The 26,202-nt window shown below is 43.2% G+C and overlaps 2 protein-coding genes across 4 annotated transcripts; both read left to right on the top strand.

Annotated features, from left to right (window-relative positions):
* The first annotated feature begins 3,767 nt into the window (after positions 1 to 3,767).
* On the top strand, positions 3,768 to 19,969 carry LOC108104584 (serine protease filzig). Of its 2 annotated transcripts, XM_017210744.2 has the most exons (7): positions 3,768 to 4,739; positions 13,845 to 17,885; positions 18,262 to 18,448; positions 18,523 to 18,707; positions 18,820 to 18,935; positions 19,001 to 19,120; positions 19,182 to 19,969. In XM_017210744.2, the coding sequence occupies exons 1-7, from the start codon at positions 4,532 to 4,534 to the stop codon at positions 19,344 to 19,346; spliced, it is 5,022 nt and encodes a 1,673-aa protein (XP_017066233.1). In that variant the 5' UTR covers positions 3,768 to 4,531; the 3' UTR covers positions 19,347 to 19,969. The 2 variants fall into 2 exon arrangements, with proteins under 2 accessions (XP_017066233.1, XP_017066234.1); XM_017210745.2 differs by lacking the exons at positions 18,262 to 18,448; positions 18,523 to 18,707; positions 18,820 to 18,935; positions 19,001 to 19,120; positions 19,182 to 19,969 and adding an exon at positions 18,063 to 18,242.
* Positions 19,970 to 21,322: 1,353 nt separating this feature from the next.
* On the top strand, positions 21,323 to 26,002 carry LOC108104449 (prohormone-3). 2 transcript variants are annotated; one of them, XM_017210510.2, is made up of 6 exons: positions 21,323 to 21,339; positions 23,914 to 24,255; positions 24,818 to 24,944; positions 25,150 to 25,378; positions 25,439 to 25,544; positions 25,598 to 26,002. In XM_017210510.2, exons 2-6 carry the CDS (start codon positions 23,995 to 23,997, stop codon positions 25,610 to 25,612), a joined length of 738 nt encoding a protein of 245 aa, XP_017065999.1. In that variant the 5' UTR covers positions 21,323 to 21,339; positions 23,914 to 23,994; the 3' UTR covers positions 25,613 to 26,002. The 2 variants fall into 2 exon arrangements, with proteins under 2 accessions (XP_017065999.1, XP_017066001.1); XM_017210512.2 differs by lacking the exon at positions 21,323 to 21,339 and adding an exon at positions 21,594 to 21,767.
* The last annotated feature ends 200 nt before the right edge of the window (positions 26,003 to 26,202 follow it).

The raw sequence follows: 26,202 nt of genomic DNA, 5'->3' as shown, positions 1-26,202 counted from the left end.
TTGATGTAAAATGTTTTCCCTTTTTAATTTTCGCCAATTAAATGGCCGCACAGTCAAGCCTTGATTACCAGCCAACTAAACAAATAAGTAAAAAAAAAAATATAAGAAAAGAAAATACACACAAGCCAGCTGAAGGGAAGCGAAAAAAAGCGGTGACGGAAGTCAAATGGATTCTGTGAAAGGTGCAAAATTTTTATGGAGAGCCGCCAGACAAACAATGTGCAGAAAAAACGCACCTAATGAAGACGAAAGTTGTTGCGCAAATGGAATTAAATTAAAATGGCATCAAAATGAAATAATAGTGCAATTAGACGAGCCCCAAGCTGGCCAATATGACCACCAACAAAGCCAGTGCCAAAAAGTGGGTAAAGCAAATAGCTTTCAGACAAATACTCTTTATTTAAAAATGAAGTTAACAAATAATGTCTTAAACAAACTGATTGCCACTTGCAAGTAGATTATAAAATCAGATTAGGGAAATAACATATAAAATTTAATAAAATATTAAACTTAAAAAAGCCCATATAATTCTCAATCATTTTTGTTTAATTTGTATTTTTCATCAACAAAATAAAAAACAATATGTCCGCTTTATAAATAAACTTTTTTACTTCTTCAGAAGATTAATAATAACTTTATTTTCCTATAAAATATTAAGTTTCCTCTATTACCAAACCGATACCAAAGCCAACCAACTCTTAGCCTGCCCCGAAAGCGGTGCCAAAAGTTTCCCCCATTTCTCTAATCGCGAGCGGGCTCGACTCGTTTAGGAGTTTATTGAATAACATTTGCGTAATTAAATTTGTGCGAAAAGAAACCGAAATTAAATCATAGGTATACCATCTACCTGAGACGCCTAGGGAAACCCTTTTCGTGGGCCATTGACACGAGCTAATTGAAAGCGCAAGTTGTCAAACGGTGGCGTATGCGTGATTTGTTGTCGTTTTAGAAAACAAGACACATGTGTACTTAGCTAGCAAGGGGATATGTGTATGTATGTTTAAAGAGGGGGGTTGGAAGGTAGTCCTGGTCACAGCCAACATGTCATACATTGGCTTAACAATCGTTGGCTGTATATGATTTGTACTTGCTGCTGCCGTTGGCTACCACTACTCACTTTCATTTATTATGCCGAAGTTTCTTTTCTGCCCTGTCTTGTTTGGCTTAGTGGGCAAACACGGCTCACAACTTGCTAAAAGTGAAATTATTGCCTTTTCAATTAGTCACAGATCCCCAAATACCGATCCGCTGGGCTACTGAACTCCGAAGTTCAAACCCTTTGAAGCTGCGAAATTAGAAGAAAGCCCCGTCAAGATGAGTTTTCGGTTCAATTTGCAGGTAATAAATCATAAAAAAAAACACGTCGACGCCTCATTTTGATTAATTGGGTCCTAATCCAACGCAGACTTCCAGCCCAGACAGACCGGAGACCATTGACCAAATCACAACAGGCCGGCATTATGAACTTGATGGCTTTCGTTTTCAATCGCCGACGTTGAAAACAAATTAATGGCAGTTAATAAACTGTAAGCCATAGGGGAACACACGGCGAATTGGCAATTTGGTAGGCGTTGACATGGCAACATCCCTGCAACATTGTTCAAAATCCAACCTTCACTTTGTGGAGTGAGATGCTGGATAGCTTTTGGCTTGTCTTGGAAATTGAATTTCTCACACTTGTCGCTCACTCGCCGATCATTATGTTGATGTTTTCATCGATCGTCCGGCCCCCTGTCGATATTTCTGCTTAGTCTGCAAATTATTTTGCCAGCTGTGAAATAGAAATTTTGACGGCTCATCATTGAGAGATGTCTGTATGCAAATCGAAAATCAAGTGGCCATTGCAATTAGCATGACAAAAAAAAAACAATGAAATTGTTCAACGAAAAAACTATAAATTGAAACCAATCAATGTATGAAATTATGGAAAGTATATGTACTGAATAGCCTATTAATAAAAGATTTTCTTTTAAGTGGCTTAGATTTATTACACATTTTACCTATAACTTAATTTTAAATACTTAAAATTTAGTATTCATTAATTTATTTTGTCCTGCCATTTCATTTATTAACTGTATCTAGTTCCTTTTTACAAACATCTTTTGATTAATAACTTCAAAATAAGGTCATCGTATAAAGCAATCTAAAAGCAAAAACAAATTAAAAATTCAGACTCTTTTTCAGATAATCTTAATAAGATCGATTTACCTGATGGATCTTGTTCGCAGACCCTCGTCTAGCGGTTATATAACCCAATATTACCTGACCAACTTGGTGGCGGCATCTAAAACAGATGCGATCGAAGAATGGCTACGAATGTTTCATCATTTGGTGTGTGGATCGTTGGGTTCGCCCCATAGCCATTTGTTAAAAGTTCGCTATTGGGTTTTGCGTTTCGGATTTTTCTTATTGCTTTATTTTGGCACCTTCTTGGGCGAGCTCCATTGTCCAAGGGGGCGACTGGTCAATGAAGAGAAAGTCAACGATTCGCAGGGTCTTTGTCTTAGATGCCATACCGTTGATTATGCTAAAATCATTTAAAATCGTTCATAATTCGGCGCATCCGTGGTTTTGGTGTCGTAATACCGCATCTAATGAATCATGGGAAGACTCTCTGCGCGACAACTCAATGAGAAAGCCATCAGCTCCAATCCCAACTGGTTCTGGCCGGGCTTAGTCCCCACTACCACCACCCACGTGACCGGCATGTCCAAATCAGTCGGAGTCCATGGCTCTCGCTGCGTTTTCCATTTCGATGGGCTTACCACGAGAAAATAAACAACAAATAAATTTAAACAGAAAAAATATATGTACATACAGAAAAACATTAACTGGACAGAAACTAAAAAAACCAAACAGAAAAAACGGCAAACGGCGACAACAATAACGAAAGTGAAATTCTACACAAAGATCGTGATGGCGGAGCGGAGTCCACGCTTGGGCAGCCACCAGTACTAGTGCCAGTGCCAGTGCCAGTGCCAGTGCCAGCCTGGTCAGGCGTTTACCCCCGACATTATAATGCCGACTAGGCCAAGCCCCAACAGCCAAGAAAGCCAAACAATAACAAACCGCTGTCGCCGTCGGATTTTCCAGCCGCGTCTCATATGCGCGCAGTGAAATTTGGGTCAAGGAAATGCCAATCGACAGGTTGCTCCTCCTACCTCCTGCGCTTCAAGTGGGCACATGGTCAGATAGCCAGATGACCGTTATTAGCCGCCAACTTTTGCCGGTATTTTGCGGGCCACTAATTGCCAGGCTCTCTGATGGAATAACCTTTCTTGACCCCCTGCATGGCAATGCAATTTACGTGAATCTGTAACATCAACCTTTCCAATCTCATGGATCAGCATCTCATCATTTGGTTAAATGTAAAGATAGAGCCATATCTATAATAGGTGATGTTATCCTACCTTTGTCAAATGAAGACATTAACTTGACCTAGAAAAAATACTAACTAACTGTGGTTTTATTTCCCTCATCTTCGCATTATTATTATTATATATTATTATCCTGAAGGGTTTTGTGGCTATAATCCAGTCTAAACTGGAAAAATCGATTCAAAATTCGAGCAAACAAAGTGTTCACTAGGGATATCGGTCACCTGGATCGACGCAGGCGAAAGCTGCAGCGGTCTGCTGCGGGTGACATCAACGCCGGACGCATCCCGTCCCGGCAACAGCGAGCGCCACTGTTAGGCCGGGATGGCACAGAGCTCTTAACCGCAAGGCCGCGCTGTAAACCGATTCAGTTGGGTTTGAAACGCGCACGCGTACGGACGCCGAGAGAAAGAGCAGCAGCGACTTGGCGAAAGAAAGCAGAAAGGCGGCGAAAACAGGAATAGCCGATCGGTGGCAAAAGCAGCAACAGTAGAAGCAACAGCGGCTGAAGAAGAAGCCGAGCAGACGCCGAATTAGAAATGTTTACCATTTAAGCGACACCTAATAGGAATACTCTCACGTACCGCTCTTGGCTCTCTGCAACGAACGCGCTCTCCCGCGTTAAAGTGAAAGTTTTCCACACAAAAGTGGCGAAGGTCCGTTATCTTGGCCGCTGTTCCGACCAACTTGCAATCAGACAGTCAGACACACGCGGAGCGTTCAGTCGACCGGACGCATGGTCGCTGATATAAGATATAAGATATAGCTAACCGATGTCAGATACTAAACTATCCTATACTATATATACATGTGGTGCAGTGTGTTAGTGTTTTGGTGCGAGCAACTGTAAATTCGCCCAAAGAAAGTGCGGTCGTCGCAATTAAATCGAATTGAAATCGGAATCGAAATCGGATCTACAGTTACAACTTCATTTCGCGTTCGTCGCCTAAGTCTTTCGTTTTAGCGCGCGCCGTTACAACATTGTTTTCGCACTTACTAGCCCGATTTTGTTTGGCTTAGTGATTTCGAAACAAGCTGGGCGAATATCATAACGAGCTCTATTAAATATATAAAAAAAAATTATTATATTTATAACGCTGCCAGACGGTCTAGGCCAAGAACTCGAAGCAAGTGTCGTCCGGCCAGCAGCAAACATGTTTAAGTGGGTTACGCCGGCCTCAACGGCGACGTTGTCCCGCTGCACACTAACAGCGGCAACAACAACAACAACGAGAACAGCAACAGCCACGGCGAGAACAACAAAACCACAACTACTTTCCATCGCTTTAACAAGTTTAATAATAATAGTCGCATCATTTGTGCCGACAACAAGTGGATTTAGATCAATTGAAACGAATGGCGGTAAGTGAGAGATCATTTAGCTCATTGACTTGTCCGAATGAATCGATGAAAGGCTTTTGGAGAAGAAGAAAGTTTAGCACACAATAAAATGTAGAATTATGGCAAAAAGAAAATCAATTTGCCAAATTGCAAGCTCATGTCGCTGCAAATCGAATCGTGTCAGTGGTTTGGCTTTTGCTGCCTCACTTTGGCTCACTTAGCCATCCTCATACTTCCATCCTCATCCCCTCTACCAGGGGCTTTCACTCAATGTCTTGGCCTGGCCAAGTTGACAATGCTCATGGCAAAAAAAAAAAAAAAAAAAAAACACACACACAAACTATGCCTTTGTGTCAATAAATGAATCAGAAAAACTTTGGCACAGAAAACTGCGGCTGTAGCTGGTGCTCTTCGAATGACTTTCCACACTCCACACTCCACGCACTTGGCAATTATTTGGTTCGTTTTATGCTACATTACGGCCACAAAGCAGCCACAAAAGACCTCGAGATGTTAGACACAGACGTCGACTTTCCTTGTGACAGTTTTTACCATTTTACCATTTGACGATTTTACGAGTAGTTTGTGCTGGCTTTCGGCCCGCAGCTCAGCATCTCAGCATCCCATTGCCGTTAATTGTCGAGGTCATTTGGCTGCTTTAAAAAGTGAAACAAATTTCTAGAGTACCTGGTTATTAGTTCGAATCGGCACCATTCAATTCAGATTGAGACCAAGTGTCCAGCTAACAAAAGACTCGAGGTGCAAACTCAATAAAAAACCCAAACACAATGAAAATTGGGGGGAAAACAAACTACTCGTGATAATCGTCAGCGCCATTTCTAGCACCAAAAAATAAGAATCAAGCTTCTTTGATATGTGAAATCTCACACACCATTTTCATTTCTCCAAGATCGTTAAATTGGTGAAAACATTCATAAGTATGTTGTTAAGTTATTATGGCCCTAAGGGGAATCTTTATGAAGCTGAAAGCATGTTCCTATGCAATCAATACTTTCCTTCAAGTTCAGAGCTCTTATAAAGTGAGTCTTTTATTTGTGCAGCTTACGCTGCAAAATCAACCTGCAGCCTTAACAAGTCCTTTGATAAACACTTTCCTATAAAAACATAAGGAGTCATCGAAGTTTGTTGTACCCTTGAAAGTAATATGGGTAAGAAAGTTAAACCAAGGAAAGGGAAGTTGCTTCAGATAGCCTTTGAATGCAACCATTTTGAGTAAAATAAGAAACTACATATATTAAGATTACGATTATTTAAATAAATTTATATTTATTTAGTTTACAAACAAACACAAGTTCGGACAACTAAAAGTCCCACACTTATTAAGACTTCATGCCATGCAATGGCTTTTCTTTGAGGCGGTTTTCCCAACGATTCCCCTTGTTCATCTGCCTGCTGCTCTACCCTTTTCCAAAAGGTTTGGGAAAACCTAGGGAGACAGTACAAGAAGAGAAAATCAATACTTCCGTTTGCCAGCAATCGCAGAACTGTGCTGCGTCAGTGAGGTGGAAGTCAGCAAATGCCAATCATCGGGCACATACACACCTGATCATTAGTATAAAACACGTAAAACAATTTTCAATTTCTATTCAAGCTGTTGTTTGTTGAACAGAAAGAAAACCAGGAAAGCAGTTCAGGAAAAACGCGTGCGAAATGAAAATGTCTTGGCCAGTAGCCGCAATCGTAGCCCAACAACCAAACCAAACCATACCACACCACACCACAGAGATTCTGATGGAAGCGTGTGCCAGTTTGTGGCTTTCTTGTCGCTGTCAGTCGTTCAAGTCGTTGAAGTCGTGGTTTTTAGCCATGGAAAAGACCAAGACGCTGCCGCTGCACTTGTCGACATTGCCTGCAGTTGACTTTACGGTAATTTGAGACTCGGCCTGCGGGAAGGAAGCTGACTTCGATGGACAGTGTTCGATGGTAGATGGTTGATGGTCGATGGTCGATGGTCGACAGCGATGTAATTTCAAGATCACGTTTTTACCGCTGCACTGGCCGATCATCGACTTGGTCAATTGTTGCTCCACATAGATCTCGGCCTCTCAATCGGTCTCGGCCCGGTTGGCTACTTAAAAATCAATTCATAACTCTTTTCTTCTCGTTTGGCTAATTGTCGTACCGTTAGTCATACACACACTCACTCGGTTCAAAATTCTCAGTTTATGCAAATTACAAATTCCATAATTCCACATATATAAAGTTCATCTTCTTCACACTCCCCCCCGCTTCCACATGCAATTAATGTGAAAGCGACATTTGACTTTCTTCTGGGCTGGCGAGAGGGCCAAAACGATTTTCCCACAGACATTTTACACTTCATAAACTTAACGCAATCGCATTAAAACTGTGACAGATCATGAACATCGAGTGGCGGGAGAGCATTTCACCTCGGCCGAGTATGGATTGCACTTCCTACCATAGAGCACTCAAGTGAAACTACAGTGGAGCGTCAGTAACATAAACTTATTATTTGAAGAAAGAAAATATGAGTTAAAAATACTTTGAATTACTATTTGTTTTTATAAGTAATTTACAATAAAATTCTAAACAAAACTATGGTTTCTTAGAGTTACAAAAACCTACAACACAGAAGTTCCGGTTACTCATGTTCTACTGTACCATCCAGATCATGTGAATGGAGCTGAAAACAGTAGCTACTCAATTGGAATGACTGTCTTCTTGGTGCTCAAACACATTTGTAGTCTAGCTTATCTTTCAAGCTCATCGGCATTGCTTCAAGTGCTGCTAGTATTGTATCTACGGCCTGGTATCGATGCCGAGTAGTCACAAATTATCGGACTGTCAACACCGCTGGCAGAAAGCGATAGATCCATGTTATGGGATGCGCCCGTCTAACAGGAAATACACGGCGGCAAACTTCGAATTTGTTTTGACATGTTTGGCGGTGAAAGTGAAATTCTCCGCTCTGCGCTGGCTTCCGCTGCATGACAACACACATTCTTCGGTGCCTGGGTTTTCGCATGGAAATCAACAAAACGCATTAAAGTTCGGACCGATCTTCGTGCATCCATAAAAACAAAAAGGTTATTGCGATTCTGCGGCACATTTCCGCCGAAATGCTCATTGCTTTTTGGATATCGATGGTGGATCGGAATGGGAATCAGGGGTATTGGGGTATATTTGCCAAAAATGATGTCATTTATTGCGGCCAAGAAACTTTCACTGCTCATTCACACACAAAATCGCTTCTTTTACAACAGCTCGTCGCATTTGATATGATTTTTCAAACAAATTGGTTGGCAAAACGTTTTCATTTTGATTTATCTATGCCGCAAAATCTTTTGTCACCAGAAAAAGCATTCAATAAATTTCCCATTGTGCACAATTTTCACCCAAATTGAATGTTTTCCGGGCAGCCATTGTTTGGCCAAACAAACAGAGATCCAGAGCCTCATGACCTGGCAAAAAGTGACCACCAAAAGAATAATAATAGTAATGAAAACAATACAAGTCGTGCACACATGTAACACGGTGGCAAACGAAACCGCCTCTAAGCTGTGGCCAAAATGATCCAAGCTGGCCTGCCACCCAGAAATGTGCCTCTTCTCTTGCAAAACGCTGGTGTGGAGTCACTAGAACCTGTTCCCAGGTGAGTCGAGCTGCACAGAGTTGAGCTGGACTCGTGGTTGACACCGTGTGATTACCTTTCTTATTACGGCCAGAAGAGCAAGCCAACAGAGTTGGCCACGTGAGGAAGACCAAAGTTATGCCATAAATGGATGAAAAAGTATTACTCACCAAGCTAAACCATAAAGTGATTTGTATTTATGGTCTTGTGGCTGCCACACTGACCACACTTGACCGCTTGGATTGGCTAACAAAATGTTTAGATTGCGGCCAAACTTGCGGTTTGGTCAGAATTACAATTTTATTAGAAATTTAATGTCTTTCTTATGTTATTTATTGATTTAGTGAAACGTAATTGCAGGGAGTTATATAAGCATTACAGTAAATAACTTAGTGAACTTAAATTTCTTAGCTTTGTCTTCTCTTACATACAAAATGGAAATCCTATTTGTTGCAGAAGTTTTTCATGTGTCACTTGCTCATCTCTGATTTGGGTTGTCTTGAATTTTTCTGGTTTGGCCGGTGGAAAATTACAGTTTCCATTAGAATTGCATGCGTAAAATTCATACCTACACCTATGGCCACCTTGCTAGTCGTAGTGTCTGTATGTGTATGTGAGCCAAGACAGACAGCCTGGCACTGGCACTGACACTGGCACATTCACTGTTAGCTTACCGGTCTTTTTGGTCGCCGCCCGTCGCAGTCGTCGCAATTTTATTTGGGTCACTGTTACAATTTACGCCGCTGACAAGGCGGACGAGGAACTATTGAAACCACCGGCCACCGACCACTGGGAATGGGAAGACACTGCACAGCTCACGCTCGGATGCTGTGCCCAATTCGACACAGCGACACTCGAGCAGATCGGAGCAAATCGATGGAAATTGTATCGGTGCGACTTTCAAATCCAATTTTATGTAATTCAAGGTGGCTCCCAAGCACTCTCCGGAGCACGGTCGCGTGCAAATCGGTTATAGCCGGGCCTAGTTATATAGCGCACGCCACAGTCCAATTCGCAGAGAGCGTAGTAGAGCATGGAGCGGGTTATGTTTATGCTGATGCTGATATACCCATAGCTTAACAATTCAATTACAATGCGATTAATGGTGGGTTGGTATGTTTGGTTGCGGATCGGCTGCCATATGGAGTGGGATGCGTGCCCAGGCTGGGCTAACCATCTTCCGAATCGGATAACCAAATGTGCTGTTTAAGCCGAGAAAGGTCAAGACTCGAACGGAAACTTTCCATTTCTCTCACGCAAAGCGGGAAATCTTTTTGCGTGATGACATCGCCGAACAGATCGCTTGAGAAAGATACGTTTTTTTTTTCTAAAGACGCACAGCCGCACGTAAAGCCCATTAAAATTAATAAAATACTAAAAAAAAAAAGGAAAAGACAAAGGCAAAAAGAAGATGTTTAGTAAACTGCAGTCGGCACTCTCGCTTCCACTAACCAAAGTCATAATTAGTAGCCCAAATCAAGCGATTCATGAAATGTAAACAGTTTTTCTTCGCTTTTGTCTAGGAAAAGTGAAATTAGCTTGGGATGAATGAAAAGATTTTTTATGCTAATTCCATGAAAAGTGACATTGGTTATTTTTTACTCTTCGCCGACATCGTCCGTTGGCCATTAGATGGGCTCTTTCTGCAGCCAATAAATCGTTTGTGAATTTTTTCCTGTCGATAGTAAGAGTTTCTCTAATTAATTGTGGCGGTGGAAATGACTGGAGATACATTTCACGCTCTATGCCCTCCAAATGATTAACATTCTTTAAAAAATATTATTTTTTATATAAATATTTTTATGGAGTAAAAAGAAGTTTGAATTGGAACTGGCCTTAGCGCCAACCTGTTTAATTTAGCACTTTATTTCTGTGTCTGACTAATCGAACTCTTCGATTCTTCGATTTCACTTGCCTGGCATTACCACTGATCGGTTAATAACTTGTGCCAATGTAGACCAAGAATATTTAACACTTTCACAACGCAATTAGAGCAAGATTCGTTAAATGCAAAACTGGCCAAGATCCAAATCGGAGATCCAAAATGCCCGATCCCAGTGTGGTACACGTGGAGTTGCATGTTGGGGCAAGAAAGTATATACATATATTTTCCTTTTTTTTTTTTTTGCAGTCTTGGGCTAATTGATCGATAATAATTTTCCATTTACCGTTAAAGCGCCTCGTTTGTTTACATTCTTCGGACTCCGGCACGTCGAACGGTCGGAGATCGGGCATGAAAACAAGTTCTACGAAATCTCAGAGCAGAGCGCTTGCTGAGCAGAGCAGAGCTCTCTTCTCATCTCCCGATCTTGGCCAGCATCATACTCATGATTTAATTAATTTCCATTCCATGGCTGTGCGCATAAATTTCACTGCACGGCCGGCAGCACAGCCGATAACTGTTCCATTGGCCAAAAGGTAGAAAAGTTTATGTATAGCTTATATACCATATAAAGAACCCATTGCCCCAAGGGCCAAGTGACACACTGCCCAGGTCCCGGTGTCTTGAAGTTTGGTGCATGCAACAGAACAGAATTCGGCTATGGGGCCAATTTTCTTGGATGATTAATGGTATTGCCACCGCCACGGAGCTTGCTTTTGGGAAGACAAACTTGTTATCTCATTTTGCAGCTGCTTCCTCCGTTCGTCTTTTTTCCGATCTTTTTCCCCTCTTTTAATAAACACCGAAAAATGTTTAAAAGCGGCGCGAAATTATTCAGCCGTTTGACACACTTTCGTTCGGCGTTCAGGTGGTCATATGTTTGTATATATGCCCGAGTATGTATGTGATTTAGCCGGCTCTTCAGGTGCGATGCTGTAACCTATTTTGCATGCGTCGCCTGCGATTATGACGGTGCATTGCTTATCGACTTGAATTTCACGATCCACCAATTAGGGTCAGAGGATTGGCAGATCATAATCAGTTATCCGCCAGAAGTCTCAAGCAGACAGATATCTATAAGTGATATATGCTATATAGAAGGTGCGGGGATTTCTCGGATCGAAACGGGGCGTGCTCATGCATTCTTAGCATATTTTATTTGCGGCATCTCAAGGTGTTGGCTGAACAAGGGTCTAATCTCCACATGGAATGTTCAACACGTTTCATTTGACAGTGGAACCAAGCTAATAGAAATGGATTTTATCTTTACAAATTCCTTAACTTCCATATATCATGCATAGACTAATCATAAGTTGTAGAGCATCTCTATTATCAAACATATTTATTTAGTGTAACTTTCAAAATGCATAATCATGTTGTAGGTACAACATTCAATTTGCTCGAGCTAGATCAAATAAATTATGTTAAACTGCATAATTATCGCTGGTTGCCATACTTCATTAAGTCAGCCCCGGGTTGGTAATTAATTCATTGACTCCGAAACTCGAGAGTGAAGTCTTGGTGGCTCTGTTAGGTGATGGAGCTACATACAAACCTAACCTTCTCTCTTAGAGTCCGTGGTTCTGTTAATCGGCTCTTTTTCTACGGGAATGAGAAGCTATTGTTTTGGAGTTACTCCCGACGCCGCCGGCCTTTTCTCACGTCTCTTCGACGAATCTCTTTGGGGCCGTGTTTGCGTCCGCTTTTAACGATTTGCGGAAGAATACTTAAGAGCACTTAAGTGTCTAATCGTAAAAACGCGAAATGTCTTCAAATAATAAAGCTGCAAAAAACATTATTGTTATTTTATTAGTAGACGCCACAAAAAACGAAATCGCTTTCAGAGAGATGAATGGGCCCGAGCGAAAATAGAGAAAAGTGGTCGGGAATACGTAGAGATGGCGGTGGAGATGGAGAAACACTATCACTTTTACTCAATTATGTATGTAAGATGGTATTTTTTTGGACTGCTATTCTAATAGAGGCTTTTGCACTACTTTTTTTTCACTACTTTCGGCTAATACACTTGACTCTGGAGCCGTACTTTGCATTACTTTCACTGGCGCTACGTGTCCGGCATACTCTCAATCGGCTTGAGTCATGATTGCCTTCATTTCGTGGTGGCCATTCCCTGCAATTTCGTTTTCGTTACCTTCTGATTTTCATTTAATTAGCAACGAACTAATTGCCACTAAGCCTCCGAATCTAGTTCGCTGGCCGTGTTTGCACTGGGCGCTCTTATGCTCCAATTTCATGACCAAACATTGACACAGTCCCCGATGCGGATTGGGGCCACCACTCGCAACTGGAGCGTCCGCGAGGTGTTAATTTGTCAGCATAAACCCGTCAGAACTCGGCGGACGCGGCTTTCCCACTTCAGGTTTAATTGCTGCCAAAATCAATTTCGTTCCAAATTACAGGATTTGTATACTTACTTTAAAGGCGGTCTTCTTTCCAGAATTTTAAACGGTCTTGGGTGGTTCCTTAGATACCCTACAAACTGAAGAACTCTAACTCTAACTCTAACTCATGCTGAGAACTCTAACTCTAACTCTAAACTTTCTATTTAAATAATATAATGCTTTCAGGGGTCCCACTTTACTAGGCTTTTAAGTAAAACTTAAATATTAAGTTGTGTTAAATTTAACGATTATTGCCTACTATCTACGAGCAGAAAATCGGTAATGTATTAATAGCCATTAAATTCTGTACTATTGTTACGGTCATAAAAACTAAAGCGGATTGTTATAGTCTCATGGTAAATATAAATGAATTAATGGCTAGTTTAATACCTTTAAAGCAATCTTTTCATATTAAACAAAGTAGTTTGAATGATAAGATTTTAAAATTAAAAAATAAAATAAAAGGAATTTTAATAAATCAAACAAACTTATGGGAAATGGCACCCGAAAGGGTATTGAAAGCCGCAAGCTGGCCCAGGCTAACCTTTCTCCATTTTCCTCAGTTGCTGTCGTAATTTGGCAAATGAGGTGGAAAAACTCTCAAGTGCATTGCCCACACCTGGGCCGCAGCTGAACTTTGACACGGCAAGTGGCTGCTATGTGGCTTAACACTTGGGCTGCCAGCCAGGGCCACTTTCACTTGGCGGTTTTTCAGTTTTCGAGTGGTCTTAAGTTTCTTTAGTTGAATGCCCACAGAACAGGGAAAATATATAGTGACTGTTAATTGAGTTTATATACCTTTAAGTTTATGTCTGTGTGGCGGCTGCTGTTGATGTTTGCTCAAGGCTGTTGGCCACAATTAGCACTGAAAATAGCAATTATATAGATGGCATTTGTGCGGCATTGATATGTTCAGCGTTTATCGTTCAGTGTTGTCACTTTCATTTAAGGAATTTCCCACATTTTCACTACCCCCTCAAGTCATAATCCAATCAACTACAGTTGAGCCAAAAAGAGATGCCTGAATGGCATGTTAATTAAGCTTTGGCCACGGGGAATTTGACAGTTGGCTTTCAGATTATTGGCAAGCGAAATCTGTTTGAAAATCTGGGTAAATTGAAATCGAATCTTTAATTGGGGAAACTATTATACTGCCTCTTAATAATATTCTTTTATTAAAAAGTGTCAAATTTTCCTAATTTATTTATTTTCTTCTAATACTTTTACAGGTGGTCGCAAACTTTTTGGAGGCTATCGCATCACCCCAAAGCACTGCCGTGCCACCAAGACGCTGCCCAGCTCGGATCCGCGAGCCAATGGACCCACCATCTGCATGTTCAACCACGAGTGCGCCCAACGGGGTGGCGAGGTGGTTGGTGCCTGCATGGATGGCTTCCTGTTCGGCGCCTGCTGTCAGATTCCACCCACCCACGAGTTAGCCAGTACTTTGATCAACGAAGCCCAAAACGCTTACTTCCAACAGCACCAGCAGCAGACAAAGCTCCAGCAATCAGCAGCCCAATCGTCGTTCGAGAGCTATGGCGAGCAGCAGCAGCAATCCCTGAGTGAAGAGCAGGTGGCACCCCAGCCATCGCAGAACATTTATGATCAACAGAACCTGGACAAGGTTTACCAGCAGTTGGGCAGCAGCAGTAGCATCAGTCCACCCAGCAGTTCTTATGGTGATGAACCCCAACAGCTTGACTATCAGCCTGAGTCGGAGGCACCCGTTCAAGATGAGCCTGGTTACTCTAGCAGCAGTTTGTCCACAGAGGCTACTCAATCGCAGTCTTCCTCCGCCAGTGTGGAGTTCGAGCAGGAGCCTTCCCAGCAGGCAGACATCTCTAATGATCAGACCACTCAGAAGATTACCAAGCAACCCGTTCAGCCCGTCCAGCCACCTAACTTCCATGTGCACAAGAATTCCGTGACCATCAACTCACCCTCGTCGCCGCCACAAAATGATGATTTCGTGATGCAGGTGCTCAGCACTCTGCCTCCAGAACATGCTGATGATCATCATATTGTCTTCACCACTGAGGTGCCAACAAAGATTGCCAGCGGCTTGCAGGATCAAACGAGCTCCGAGTCCAGCTCTTTCGAAGAGGTTTCCTCAACGCCTGCAGCCACCCAAAAACCCAAGACAAAACCAACCCAGAAAGCCACTCAGAGACCCACTCCGAAGCCCACAACGAAGCCCACTCCAAAGCCTACGCAGAAAGCCAAGCCGAAACCCGTCCCTCAATTGGCGGAGAGCATGAAGCGACCCATCCAGCAGAAGCCACAGGTGGTGAAGCAACAGCCAAGTCCAAAGCCAGCCCAGAGTGTTAGCAATCATCACCACCACAACCATTTGATCCTTGATGGTGGAGAGTTCACTCACAGTGATATTACCCACCCCGGAGCAGATGCCGATCTCGTAGAGGATCTACAGTTCTCCACAGGCTATGGTCCTCAGCCTGTATACGCGGAACCACCAAAGCAGCAACAGCAGCAGCATCAGCAACCAGCAGAGCAGAGCTACATCTCCTCCAGCACCAGTGCCAAACGTCCAACAACCGGTCAGAACAGTCCCACTACTATTTCCTCGATTACCACCCATGTGGACTCCATTGAATCCATCATCCTGCAGCTGAACAACACTAGCCACGGTCCCAGTTACAATGTGGTGAGCCAGCAGACTCCCTCATATGGATACCCCGAAGCAGCGGCAGTTCACACAGAGCCAGCTACTCAGCCTTCATCTTTCTACCAGGATAACGAGTCAGAAAAGATCCAGGAACAGGATTCACAGTCCGATTATGGTTACACCACCACAGTTAACTACGAGTCTTCGTACAATAAGGTTTCCGATGAGCAGGATGCATCGGCAGCTGTCAGCCAGTCCGCTGAGATGCCCACCGCGCGTCCCGGTTACGGAGAAGATGTTTCCGCTGTGATGGAGGATCATACACTACCGGCCAGTGGCTACCACGATGCTATGGCTCCACTTGCTCCGCAGACTTCTGAGTTCAACAAGATGCCTGTGGGCGTTGCTTACCCAGTGGATATGTCCTACATGGAGGAGGATGAGAATCTTCCGGCCACGGCCGCTGGCTATGGCCAGGTTAGCAGTGACTCATACGAGGCAAGCACAGAATCCGCATATCAGAAGCTATCCACCGTCCAAACTGAGGAACCGAAGCCAGTTCCTACATATATTCGTCCCACCACCAATGTCAATAAGCAGAATCGTCCAGTGGCCTCTTACATCGGCATGGTGACCATGCAACACTACAGTCCCCAACCCGGAAATGGTGACTATCAGGCTCAAGTTCCACCCGAAGTATCCGTGTCCTCACACACCACCAAGGTGGAGGAGGAGATCGACGACACCTCGAATGTCTATCAGCAGTCTGAAACCACTTCCGGTTATGTATCCCCACCAACTGCTACGCCTCCTGCAGCTCAGCGTCCTCAGTACGACTCTGTTCAAGAAGATGCCTCCTCGGAGCGACCTGTTTTGGTGACTGCCAGTCCCAGACCTCGCCCCAAGCCTAGTACCAAGCGACCTGCCGTGAAGAGACCCATCAACGGGGAGAACACCAAGAAGAAGCCACAGCCGCAGCCAAGTGCTGGTGCCTACAACCAAGAGAAGATCAGCGAGCATAGCACCAGGAAACCTGTGTCCAGCGGATACGATAACGTACCCGAGTCGCCCATCACGCACATTCAGATCAAGAAGCCAGTGGCTAATCCTCACAAGGGGCAAGAGCAAACTGGCTACCCAAGACCTGCTAGTGCTGTATACGAACAAACGACTGCCTCAGCTCCTGCGCCAGCGGCTCCGGCTCTCAACTACGACAAGCCAGATGCCCCTCCCAGCCAGTACGACCAGCCATCAGCTCCATCCCCCAGTTACGATCAACTGGCGCCGATGCCATCACTTACCTACGATGAGGAGCACGTGGTTAGCTCGCCAGGAAGGAAACCAGCAACAGCCAAGCCCATTTCCACCAGCTACGTGACCGGACCAAGCACTCCACGACCACCAGCCACCGTTGACTACCACTACGATAATGTGCCACCACTATTCATGGCTGATGACAAGCTTGATGCCTTTATCCAAAGCACAGCAGAGAACATTGTGGGCTCCACACCCGGAAACTATCAGCCTCCTCTGGTGGCTACTGCTTCCACCCCAATCTACGCCCAAAGACCCACCAGCAGTGGTAGCTATGGACATAAGAAACCTGGATTCGTGCAGATCAATGGAACACCCAAACCTCCTCGGCCCACGGTTCTCATTACACCCAAGCCGACTGCCATTAATCTGGTGACCTACAGCTCTTTGAATGACGATGGCAACAAACTGGCCTCCAGCACGGGAGCTTACGTGACCGGAAGACCCGGAGCGCAGGGAGTAAGCTCAAACGACTTCGAGGATCCCGGATACTTTGGCAGCAGTCCCGTTCATGTCGCCTTTACACAATCCACCACAGAGGCTATCTATGCTGTGCCTTCCGATGATAAACCCGCTTTCCCCGGCTACTTTGGACCCACACCCTCGTATCCCGCCTTCTCAGTTCCTGGCGAGAAAGTTGGCCAGAATGTGATGGAGGAGACTTACACTTCGCCCAATGACTTTGTTAACTTCCCGCCAGTTAGGAATCCAAATCTCAACATGTCTGCTGCCTCCAGCGCAGTGACCAGCGATCTAGACCTTTCCACTCCCGCATTTGTGGAGGATGTTGTCCTCAAGGACAAAATGCACACCCTGGTTCATAAGTTGGTAGCTTCTCTGCAGGGTAACTTCGAGGCGCTGGCTGATATGATTGAAGAGCCTGGAAGCAATAAGACTGTTGCCACCTACCAAGCTGGAGCAGGTGGAACCGCCAAGCCCGTTAGGGTAGTTACCACTCGCAAGCCCGTGAGGGTAGCCACAACTGCCAGACCAAAGGTCACCACAAAGAAACCTGTGACTCGAGTCACGACCAAGGCACCAAACAAGAAGACCTCCGCCGTTAGCAGTACCACTCGCAAGCCCGTAACCCGACGCACGACTGTGGCTGCAAAGGTAACCACGACTACCCGAAAACCAGCGACCAGAAAGCCAACCCGTCGAGTCAGCAGCACCATAAAGACCACAACCGTAAGCTCGGCTAGACCCGCGGACGATGAGATCGTAGACGAAGAGGATGAAGAGGACGTGAACCCGAATCCCAGTGACAATGAGATCGACCAGGGTGCCACTCTCAGCTCGTATGGCGGAGCCAATGGACGGAAGATTCGTAAGTGTGGACTGAATGTAGCATGGACTAGCATGGACCCGAAACAACTGTCTTTCTCTCTCTATTTCTTGTTCTCTCACCTGCCCTTCACCTGTTCCTAACCGCTCACGCATCTAACCCCACGCTTCCTCAACCCTAATCCACCATTGCATTTTCGACTGATCCTTAACTATATAGCTCGTCGCAAGCACAAGCGGCGAAACAAGAAATCCAATTAGACAATTTCCCAAAAAATTAAACCCCCCCTTCTGATGACCCCTTTCCATTCCCGCTCCATGTAATTGTCCTATCAGTTCTATGCTTTCCCCCAAACTCTCAGACTCGACTTCTCGAACACTCCCCACTCCTAACCTCGCATTTCACTCCCCATCAACAGAGTGCGGTGTGCGGCCCCATGTCAAGTCCGGCCGCATTGTCGGCGGCAAGGGCTCCACCTTCGGCGCCTTCCCCTGGCAGGTTCTCGTACGGGAGTCCACCTGGCTAGGTCTGTTCACCAAGAACAAGTGCGGCGGCGTCCTCATAACCAGCCGCTATGTCATCACCGCTGCCCATTGCCAGCCCGGGTAAGGTTCCATAAGCAGACATGGATTAGATAATTTTTAATTAAGGATATCTTTCTGATCTTCCTCCTATTCAGCTTCCTGGCCTCTTTGGTGGCCGTCATGGGTGAATTCGACATTTCCGGCGACCTGGAGAGCAAGCGTTCTGTGACTAAGAATGTGAAGCGTGTCATTGTCCATCGGCAATACGATCCTGCCACCTTCGAAAACGATCTGGCGTTGCTGGAACTGGACAGTCCCGTGCAATACGATACCCATATAGGTAAGTCATGCGTTCTAAGGAAATGGTTAAATATTCTTTACCTACATTGAGTCCTTTTGTAAAGAGATAAGGTACTCCAGCCACCTATTAAATGTTTAATATTATTCCACAGTGCCCATTTGCATGCCCAACGATGTGGCGGACTTCACTGGACGCATGGCCACCGTGACCGGCTGGGGACGACTCAAGTACGGAGGTGGAGTGCCCTCAGTTTTGCAGGAAGTGCAGGTAAGCACTGACCCATCACAATCCTCTTTGGAAAACTATCTAACCCTCGGGCTAAATTAAATTAGGTGCCGATTATCGAGAACAGCGTTTGCCAGGAGATGTTCCACACTGCTGGCCACAATAAGAAGATTCTCAACTCCTTCCTGTGCGCCGGTTATGCCAATGGACAAAAGGACTCTTGCGAGGTGAGTCCAGATCCCGGACCCCCCAACTGTCTGGCTCTAATCATTATCATTTCTCTCACAGGGTGACAGTGGCGGTCCGCTGGTGCTGCAGCGTCCTGATGGACGCTACGAGTTGGCCGGAACCGTGTCTCACGGCATCAAGTGCGCGGCGCCCTACCTGCCCGGCGTCTATATGCGTACCACCTTCTATAAGCCGTGGCTGCGTAGCATAACGGGAGTGAAATAAGGAGGTGCCTCCAGAGCCCTGGCTTCCGTGGTCTTCATGTCATTTAGCTGCAGGGGAAGGAGCAACAAGTGTAAATAGAATGTAGAGTTTTAAGAGTCGCGAGCAGAAGCGTGGGAAAAAGTTGATTCAACTTTTTAGCGACGTCGCATTTTTTCACCCCTTTCCACCTCCTCCTCCTCCTCCTCCATGCTACCATCATTTCATTAGCATAATTGAAAATCAACTGCAGCAACTTCAAATAAGATACTCTGGGGATTCTCAATATTCCGAGATATCGCCTGCAGATTACGTTTTTTGAGTACGCGTGCCTAACACTTGTAGAGTCTGAATGAGAATTACGCTAATAAGACATATTTATTATAGTTCTAAGACTATTTATTTGACTATTTATTTATCTATGTACGAGTATGTGACGAAACGAAGCGATTTGTGCGTTTGATTCAACTAAAAAAATTGTTATTTTCATAGGCAAATTGTTGTTATGTTCAAATGAAAGCGAGAGCAAATGTTTTTAGTTCAATTGAATTTACTAATTTATCGATTTATATTATTAATTTTTTTATCTAATTACGTTTTATGTTAATTGTTAAGTGAACGAACCAATCGAAAAGAGATCGAAATAAACGAAATAAATATTAGTAGAAATTTAAAAGGGTTCTTACTTTGTACTGTTTGCACTTTTCTCTTTTCAACTTTACAAAATTAAACAAAAGTTAAGATTTCACAAGAGTTACTTTTGACATTTTCTGCAGAGGGAACCTTTTTATGTCAGTTCCTCAGCATTAAAGTCTGCACATTTTACGATGCTCCACGTCAGTTACACAAAAATCAAACAAAAGTAATGGAATTCCAGATATATACTGACGCGGAAGCCTTGATGCAATTTCCGCCCCACGAAGCTCATTTTACTTCTTTCGGAAAATTGCCACTGCACTCAGCCCTCGCCTCTTTTCCGCATTTGTAAAATATTCTATGTGGCTCCTTGGGGGAATTTCTGCTCTAACTTCCCCAGATGCCAACACTGCCAGTAAACTGAAAACAAGGTTAACACTCTTAGCCGCAATCACTTGCCAGCGTTTTGCATCTGTGTTGTTCTAAGTTCAGCATTAAAGCCTTAAAGTTATTTACTGCAATAAGATAATAGTTTTTCAACTGAACTTAAATCGATATAGATAAAACATCAAAAATTCTTTTTTCAGAAAGATTTTTTAAGTTTTTATACTCAACATTATAATCTTATGTTTCGGAGGATTGAATAAATCAAAGCATTTAATAACGTTAATAAACAACTATTTAAGATGAGCCATAAATAAGACAGATATTATCCCCTGTTTAAAGTCATTATCCTTACCAAACCTAATAAAATGTAAATCGTTTCCTTTAGCTTAATTTAAATTCAGAGAATTAAATCTAACATTCATTTAATGCAGCCCAGACCCTCTAGCAAACTTTTACATCTACAGAGCATAAATTTATTATACCTGTTACAGGCGCAACACTATTTCCTTTCCTCATTCCACTCGTAGTGGCTAACATCATTTGCATATTGAATATTCCGAGCCAAGGGCTCTCTCTGCCTAAGTGGTTAGTGAATGCCATGAGTGTACAGTCCTCATTATCCTGATGCATAAAATGTCCTAGAGGTCTGGCTCTTTTCATCTCGATTTGGCTGGCTGGCAAATTGCGTGTTTTTCGTTTAACAGATTTGCCTGCAGGACAGCCACTCGAAAATCAAGGATCCCATGTTGGTAACATGAGCAGGCTCATTAAATTTGCACTGCACTGCCACAAATCACAGTGACGTCATGGCCAAAATATGCTACACATTAAAATTGATTCCTAGGAGCTTTGGCTGCGCCACAAACACACTTAATTCATAAAAATCCAAACGAAAGCTTTTGGAGGCCAAAAAGCTCTGTGGCGGCAGCTAGCCGACAGGTGTTGTTTAAGCCAAGTCAGACAGTCAGTAGCCGACAGGACGAGCAGCCAGCAGGTATGTTTTTATGTGGCCCAGAAAAAAACCCCATGGATTAAATTCCATTCGCGTGCGGTGAAAGTGAAAGTTGACACGTGTATCGTATCTGGTTTTACCGAATCTATCCTGGCAATCCAGGGAGTAAAGGGTGCGGCGAGGTGGTGCCACAAATGCAACTGCCCTTTAAATGCATCTGCGGGCGTGTCGCAATCAACTGTTGGCAAATTACGGTCTAATTTCTAATTTCAGCAGAAATGTTTTTTTCTGTAGGTACTACTGTGCGGGTAAAAGTGGGTCGGCATTTGATCAAATTTCCCCTCCGAGTTCTGGCTTAGTTTCTGAAATGGGATATGGCTTAAAAGGAATATCATTAGCGGCAAAGTGCGTAATTATAAGCTAATTTGGCAAGGATTTTGTTCCCACTCAATTCTAAACCTTTTTATCTGGTAAGACATTAAACGATACTTTGGTAAGTTGAGTAGCTTTTCAGTTTATTTGAATTTTAAAGGTTGATTAAATATGGGAATTTTAAAGAAATTTAAGTAATTTAAAGAAGAAAAAGATAGAAACGGTCCTTGTGTACATGAATTTCGAACATTATGTTCGAGTATTCGCTAATGTCATTAGAACCACTTAACCAGGCCAACAAGCTGTACTATGACAAAGGTAATTGCCTAATATATGATTCATTAGAACGCCACCTTGCCCAGGAAATGCACAAACGTGTTTAATTAGAGTAGCTTCTTAATAAAGATACCCACTTAAGTCATAGTGATAAGCTTACAGTTTATAGTTTCCAAAGTTTGCAACAAGCATATTTTTCACGAAAGGTCAACTTTAGGGAAAACCTGATGCTCAATTAGGAAACTTTTATCAATTCATCGCTTAAGCGCTTCTAAACTCAAACCACCTTCCAATTATTGACAAAGTTTGGTCGATTGTGTAAAATATAATAGCCAAACTAACTAATTGCAAAACTTTCAAGTGGCCCAAAGCAATTAGCCATATTTAGACGGAGACCGAAGTTCGGCCATCGCTCGAAATGACAATTTGATATTCGATTCAAGCTGAAACAAACACCAATCTGAAGATATATATGTCAACGCCAATTTGATAAATTAAGAAACCAATTCTAATTTCCCTGCCTGGCAACGAAAAGCACGCCCTTTTTTCGGCTAAAATGCTATTAGTTCAGATTTGATAACCTGCTACAGATGTTTAATTGTAATTACTGTCCCCGGGTTAAAAAGGGGCCAAATGGCAGGCAACAGACCCAACCAGTTAGATGACAAGAACTTTGACAAGCCACGTCCGGTGAATGTAAGAGAAAGTAATTAACAAAATGATCCAAAGAGAACCCAAAGAAAAGAAGGACTCAAAGTTATTTCGTCTACTCCATTTGCCTGTACCTCCTTCAAGAACAGAAACATTAATGAAATTGCACTCCCACACCGGAAGAATTCCTGAGACAGTCAGGAAAATGTTTTTCTTTGCCTTTGGTGTGTCAACAGCCTTTCACTCACTGACTTTTTTTATGGAAGAGCGCCAACAACTGTTGCCAATCGACCATTTATGGGAGGTCAAGGCCTGAAATTAAATGTCTGCCATCAAGGTTAGCCATCATCTGCCTGGCTAATAATATAAATTACCACCCCAATAAGTAGGCAATTATATTTAACAATTTTTTATTCATTTCTATTTTAAGACAAATTGTTCTTGCTCCTGGGAAATTGAGTACTTTTAGTTCAGGGACAAACAATTTAAAAGATGAAAGAGGTGCCCACTTAACCACTAAGTTGACTCAAAACATAAAACAAAACAAACCTAAAAGGTTATTAAAAAGCAATGTTGAAACTTTAAATTAATTTGCTAGAAGCTTTTGCATAAATTGTTTTAATTACCTTTCCTTGGGGAGGCCATCATGAAACTGAATACAATTAACATACATTTTTAAAATGAAAGGAAAATTTACTTTTGAGTTTTTGTTTTCCCCGAGGCACGCTCAACTTCCACTTTGTTTTTTTTTCTGACTTATGAACTCGCTTTAAGAGGTTTTTGGCGTGTAAGAAGCTTAAATAGAGTTAAATCATAATACTTCAACTTTCCGAATTAAATATTGAAAGATTATAACCGTATGGAAATTTTCTAGGAAAGCTAATAAAACCAAATATGATCTCTGGTTGATTGTCAAAGTTAACTAAGTCCACAAAAGTGGAAAATAAGCATAATGGCTATAATTTGATGTACGAGTATGAACTGTTAACCACCGACATGTGCCCATCACGATTTATATATGCGACTTTCATCGGGCAATAAAAGTGGTCTGAGAATACATAAATTAAGGCACAGCCGGTAATAACACTAAAAGCAAGCCGACAATTTTAATGAGCTGCCTGACAGGGATATTGCCGGGAACCGTTAAAGGCACCGCCTATGTGACTCCGGGCTAGAAGGCAGCGATTTATACGCCGCACGCTTCATTCAAGCGGCATTCACACGGAAATTTGCTCATCCCGGAGGGCAGCAATCGACTCCCACCAAGCCAGGCATACGTTTTAATTAAGCGAATACCAACTGTTTTCGTTTTCACAGTTCATCGGGGGAAAAAAGAGGCAAGAAACCACAACATCAGCGGCATTCTACAGGCAATGATGATGTACTAACGTAGCCGTCATGAACAACATACCGCGATGGGCAGCCCTGCTGCTGCTCCTGGGTTTGGCCCATCAGCTAGACCCCTCGCTCGCCACGTCCCCATCCACATTCTCATCCGGACACGCCTGGCAGCGTACATTCTTCGGGCGCGATTCACGCAACATGATGCACCGCAGAGCCCCGTTTCCCATCGCCGGAGAAATGAGTCTCAATGATTACCTTGGACCCTATGCCACCGTTGAGCAGGAGCAGCATCAACCGCTTCCGCCGCCGCAGCAGGTGAGTGTGGTGGGCGTAATTGCAAGTAATTGCAGGGCAAATCTACCAAGCGTATAACCTCTGACAGAGATTGATACATAATGACTGTCTCTAGAAAAGAATAAGGTTTTACTAATCGAAATTCGAAGTTAAAGTTTTAATAATCCAAGCTAAATTACGTGAAGAATAATAATAGATCTGAACTACAGGAATATTCCTGCTGAGCTCTGTTAAGTTCTACCCCATTGATTAAAAATCTTTTGGCTTGTTCACATTTCAATGCGTATACGCCATGCTGGCAAGCCACAAATAGCCGTAGGCATTTGGCGCAGTGTTTGCAGCAAATTGAAACTGAAACTCGTATTCTGGTATGGTTTTATTGGCCACTTGGTTCACGGGTTTCAATCAAGGAGAAAGTTCAGAGTTCACAGAGTGAAACTCAAATTAATTAACGAACGAGAAGTGTCAGCGTTATTGATAACCAACGGCTGCATTGCAGTGAGGGGGAAATATAGCACATACGCACCGTGCGCTGAACAAATGCCACTCTAATTGCCACCGCATTTAACCATTCCCTTCATAGATGCGCCAGCAGACCGAAGTTTACGGAATTGTGGAGCCGCTGATTGAGGACACGCCCTGCGCGGACCGCGCCTGTCTCCTCAACGACGATTGCTGTCCCTCCGGAGTGTGCGTCAACACATACGGCGGTAAGTTGGCCTAATTGCATTGCCGCAGCGGTCCATCCTATGCTTTTACACTTAAAGAAATGTATTTTTATAACCGGTTTTATATGCAATAAAAGTTCGTTACATTATGGGTTAGCACGAAGAAGTTGTATAGAAGTTTTGTGTAGAAAATTCAAAATTAAAATATAAAACCCAAATTTTCTTAAGCGAACTATATATTTTGCAGAAGGCAAATGCGTTTATGTGTTTGGACGGCAGCGGGACTTGTGCCAGCGTCATGCGGACTGTCCACAGGGAAGCGCCTGTATGTTGGTCGCCCAAGAGGGAGTCTGGAGATGCGAGACAGATGCGGAGTCGGGTGGGCCTACGTCACTCCTGGAGGATATATTCGGACTGAAGCAGAGGCAGCCTCTGGGCAGTGAGTGCAGCAGCAGCAGCGACTGTCAGGTGATCAAGTAAGTCCAGTCAAGGGAGTCAAGGATATCAAAGGGATATTTAAAAATTCTTAATTTTAGTGGCATGTGCTGCCAGCAGCAAAGGTTGCATCATCGGGCAGCCATTAAGCTAAGCTGTGGCTATTTCCGCGATGCCTTCGACTGTGTGGACATGGTAGGAACAGAGGTAAGAGTTATTATCCTATAATAACAATAAAATTATATAATTGTATTGGACAGCGTCACCGCAATTAGGGATCTAAGTCCTTGGGTAGCGAAGCTCAGGAAACCAAAAAAGGGAAACAGCCAAATAAAAAAATGAACCTAACAACCGATTGAAAAGTTATTCCTTGGAATTATTTCAACATTGCAAAATATCCAATTGTTAAACGAATACATATCAAGTTCAAATTGCTAGAGCTTAGGGCATTTGGATTTATATAATCTGCATATGAATATTTATTATTACTCAAACAATCTTAGATATCTAAATGTGTTTTTAGTAGAGACTCCAAATATACTGACTGAGGCATTCAATGTTATTAACAGAAGCAGAGTATTCCAATGCAATTTTACCATATTCAAGCAACAATTAAATCGTTTCACGTCTAAATGTAAATCGAATACAATAAAGGCATTAGCAAAGATCTGTTTTTTAACTCAACCATAAATGGTCAAAAGTCCTCTCAATAAAAATAATAAAGGTAAGTCCAAAAATCTACCTACCTATCCTGACCCGATATTCCACATTAGGTTAAGTAACAAATTTCCACACTTGACAAAAAATATATAAAATATTCATGCACCCACGCACAAGCACATTGGTTTTGTAGCTTTTGCTTAAC

The sequence above is a fragment of the Drosophila eugracilis genome, unplaced genomic scaffold (assembly GCF_018153835.1).
Source record: "Drosophila eugracilis isolate 14026-0451.02 unplaced genomic scaffold, ASM1815383v1 contig_1765, whole genome shotgun sequence".
NCBI lineage: Eukaryota > Metazoa > Arthropoda > Insecta > Diptera > Drosophilidae > Drosophila > Drosophila eugracilis.
The sequence above is the reverse complement of the archived record's forward strand: the minus strand, read 5'-3'. Positions and strand labels throughout refer to the sequence as shown.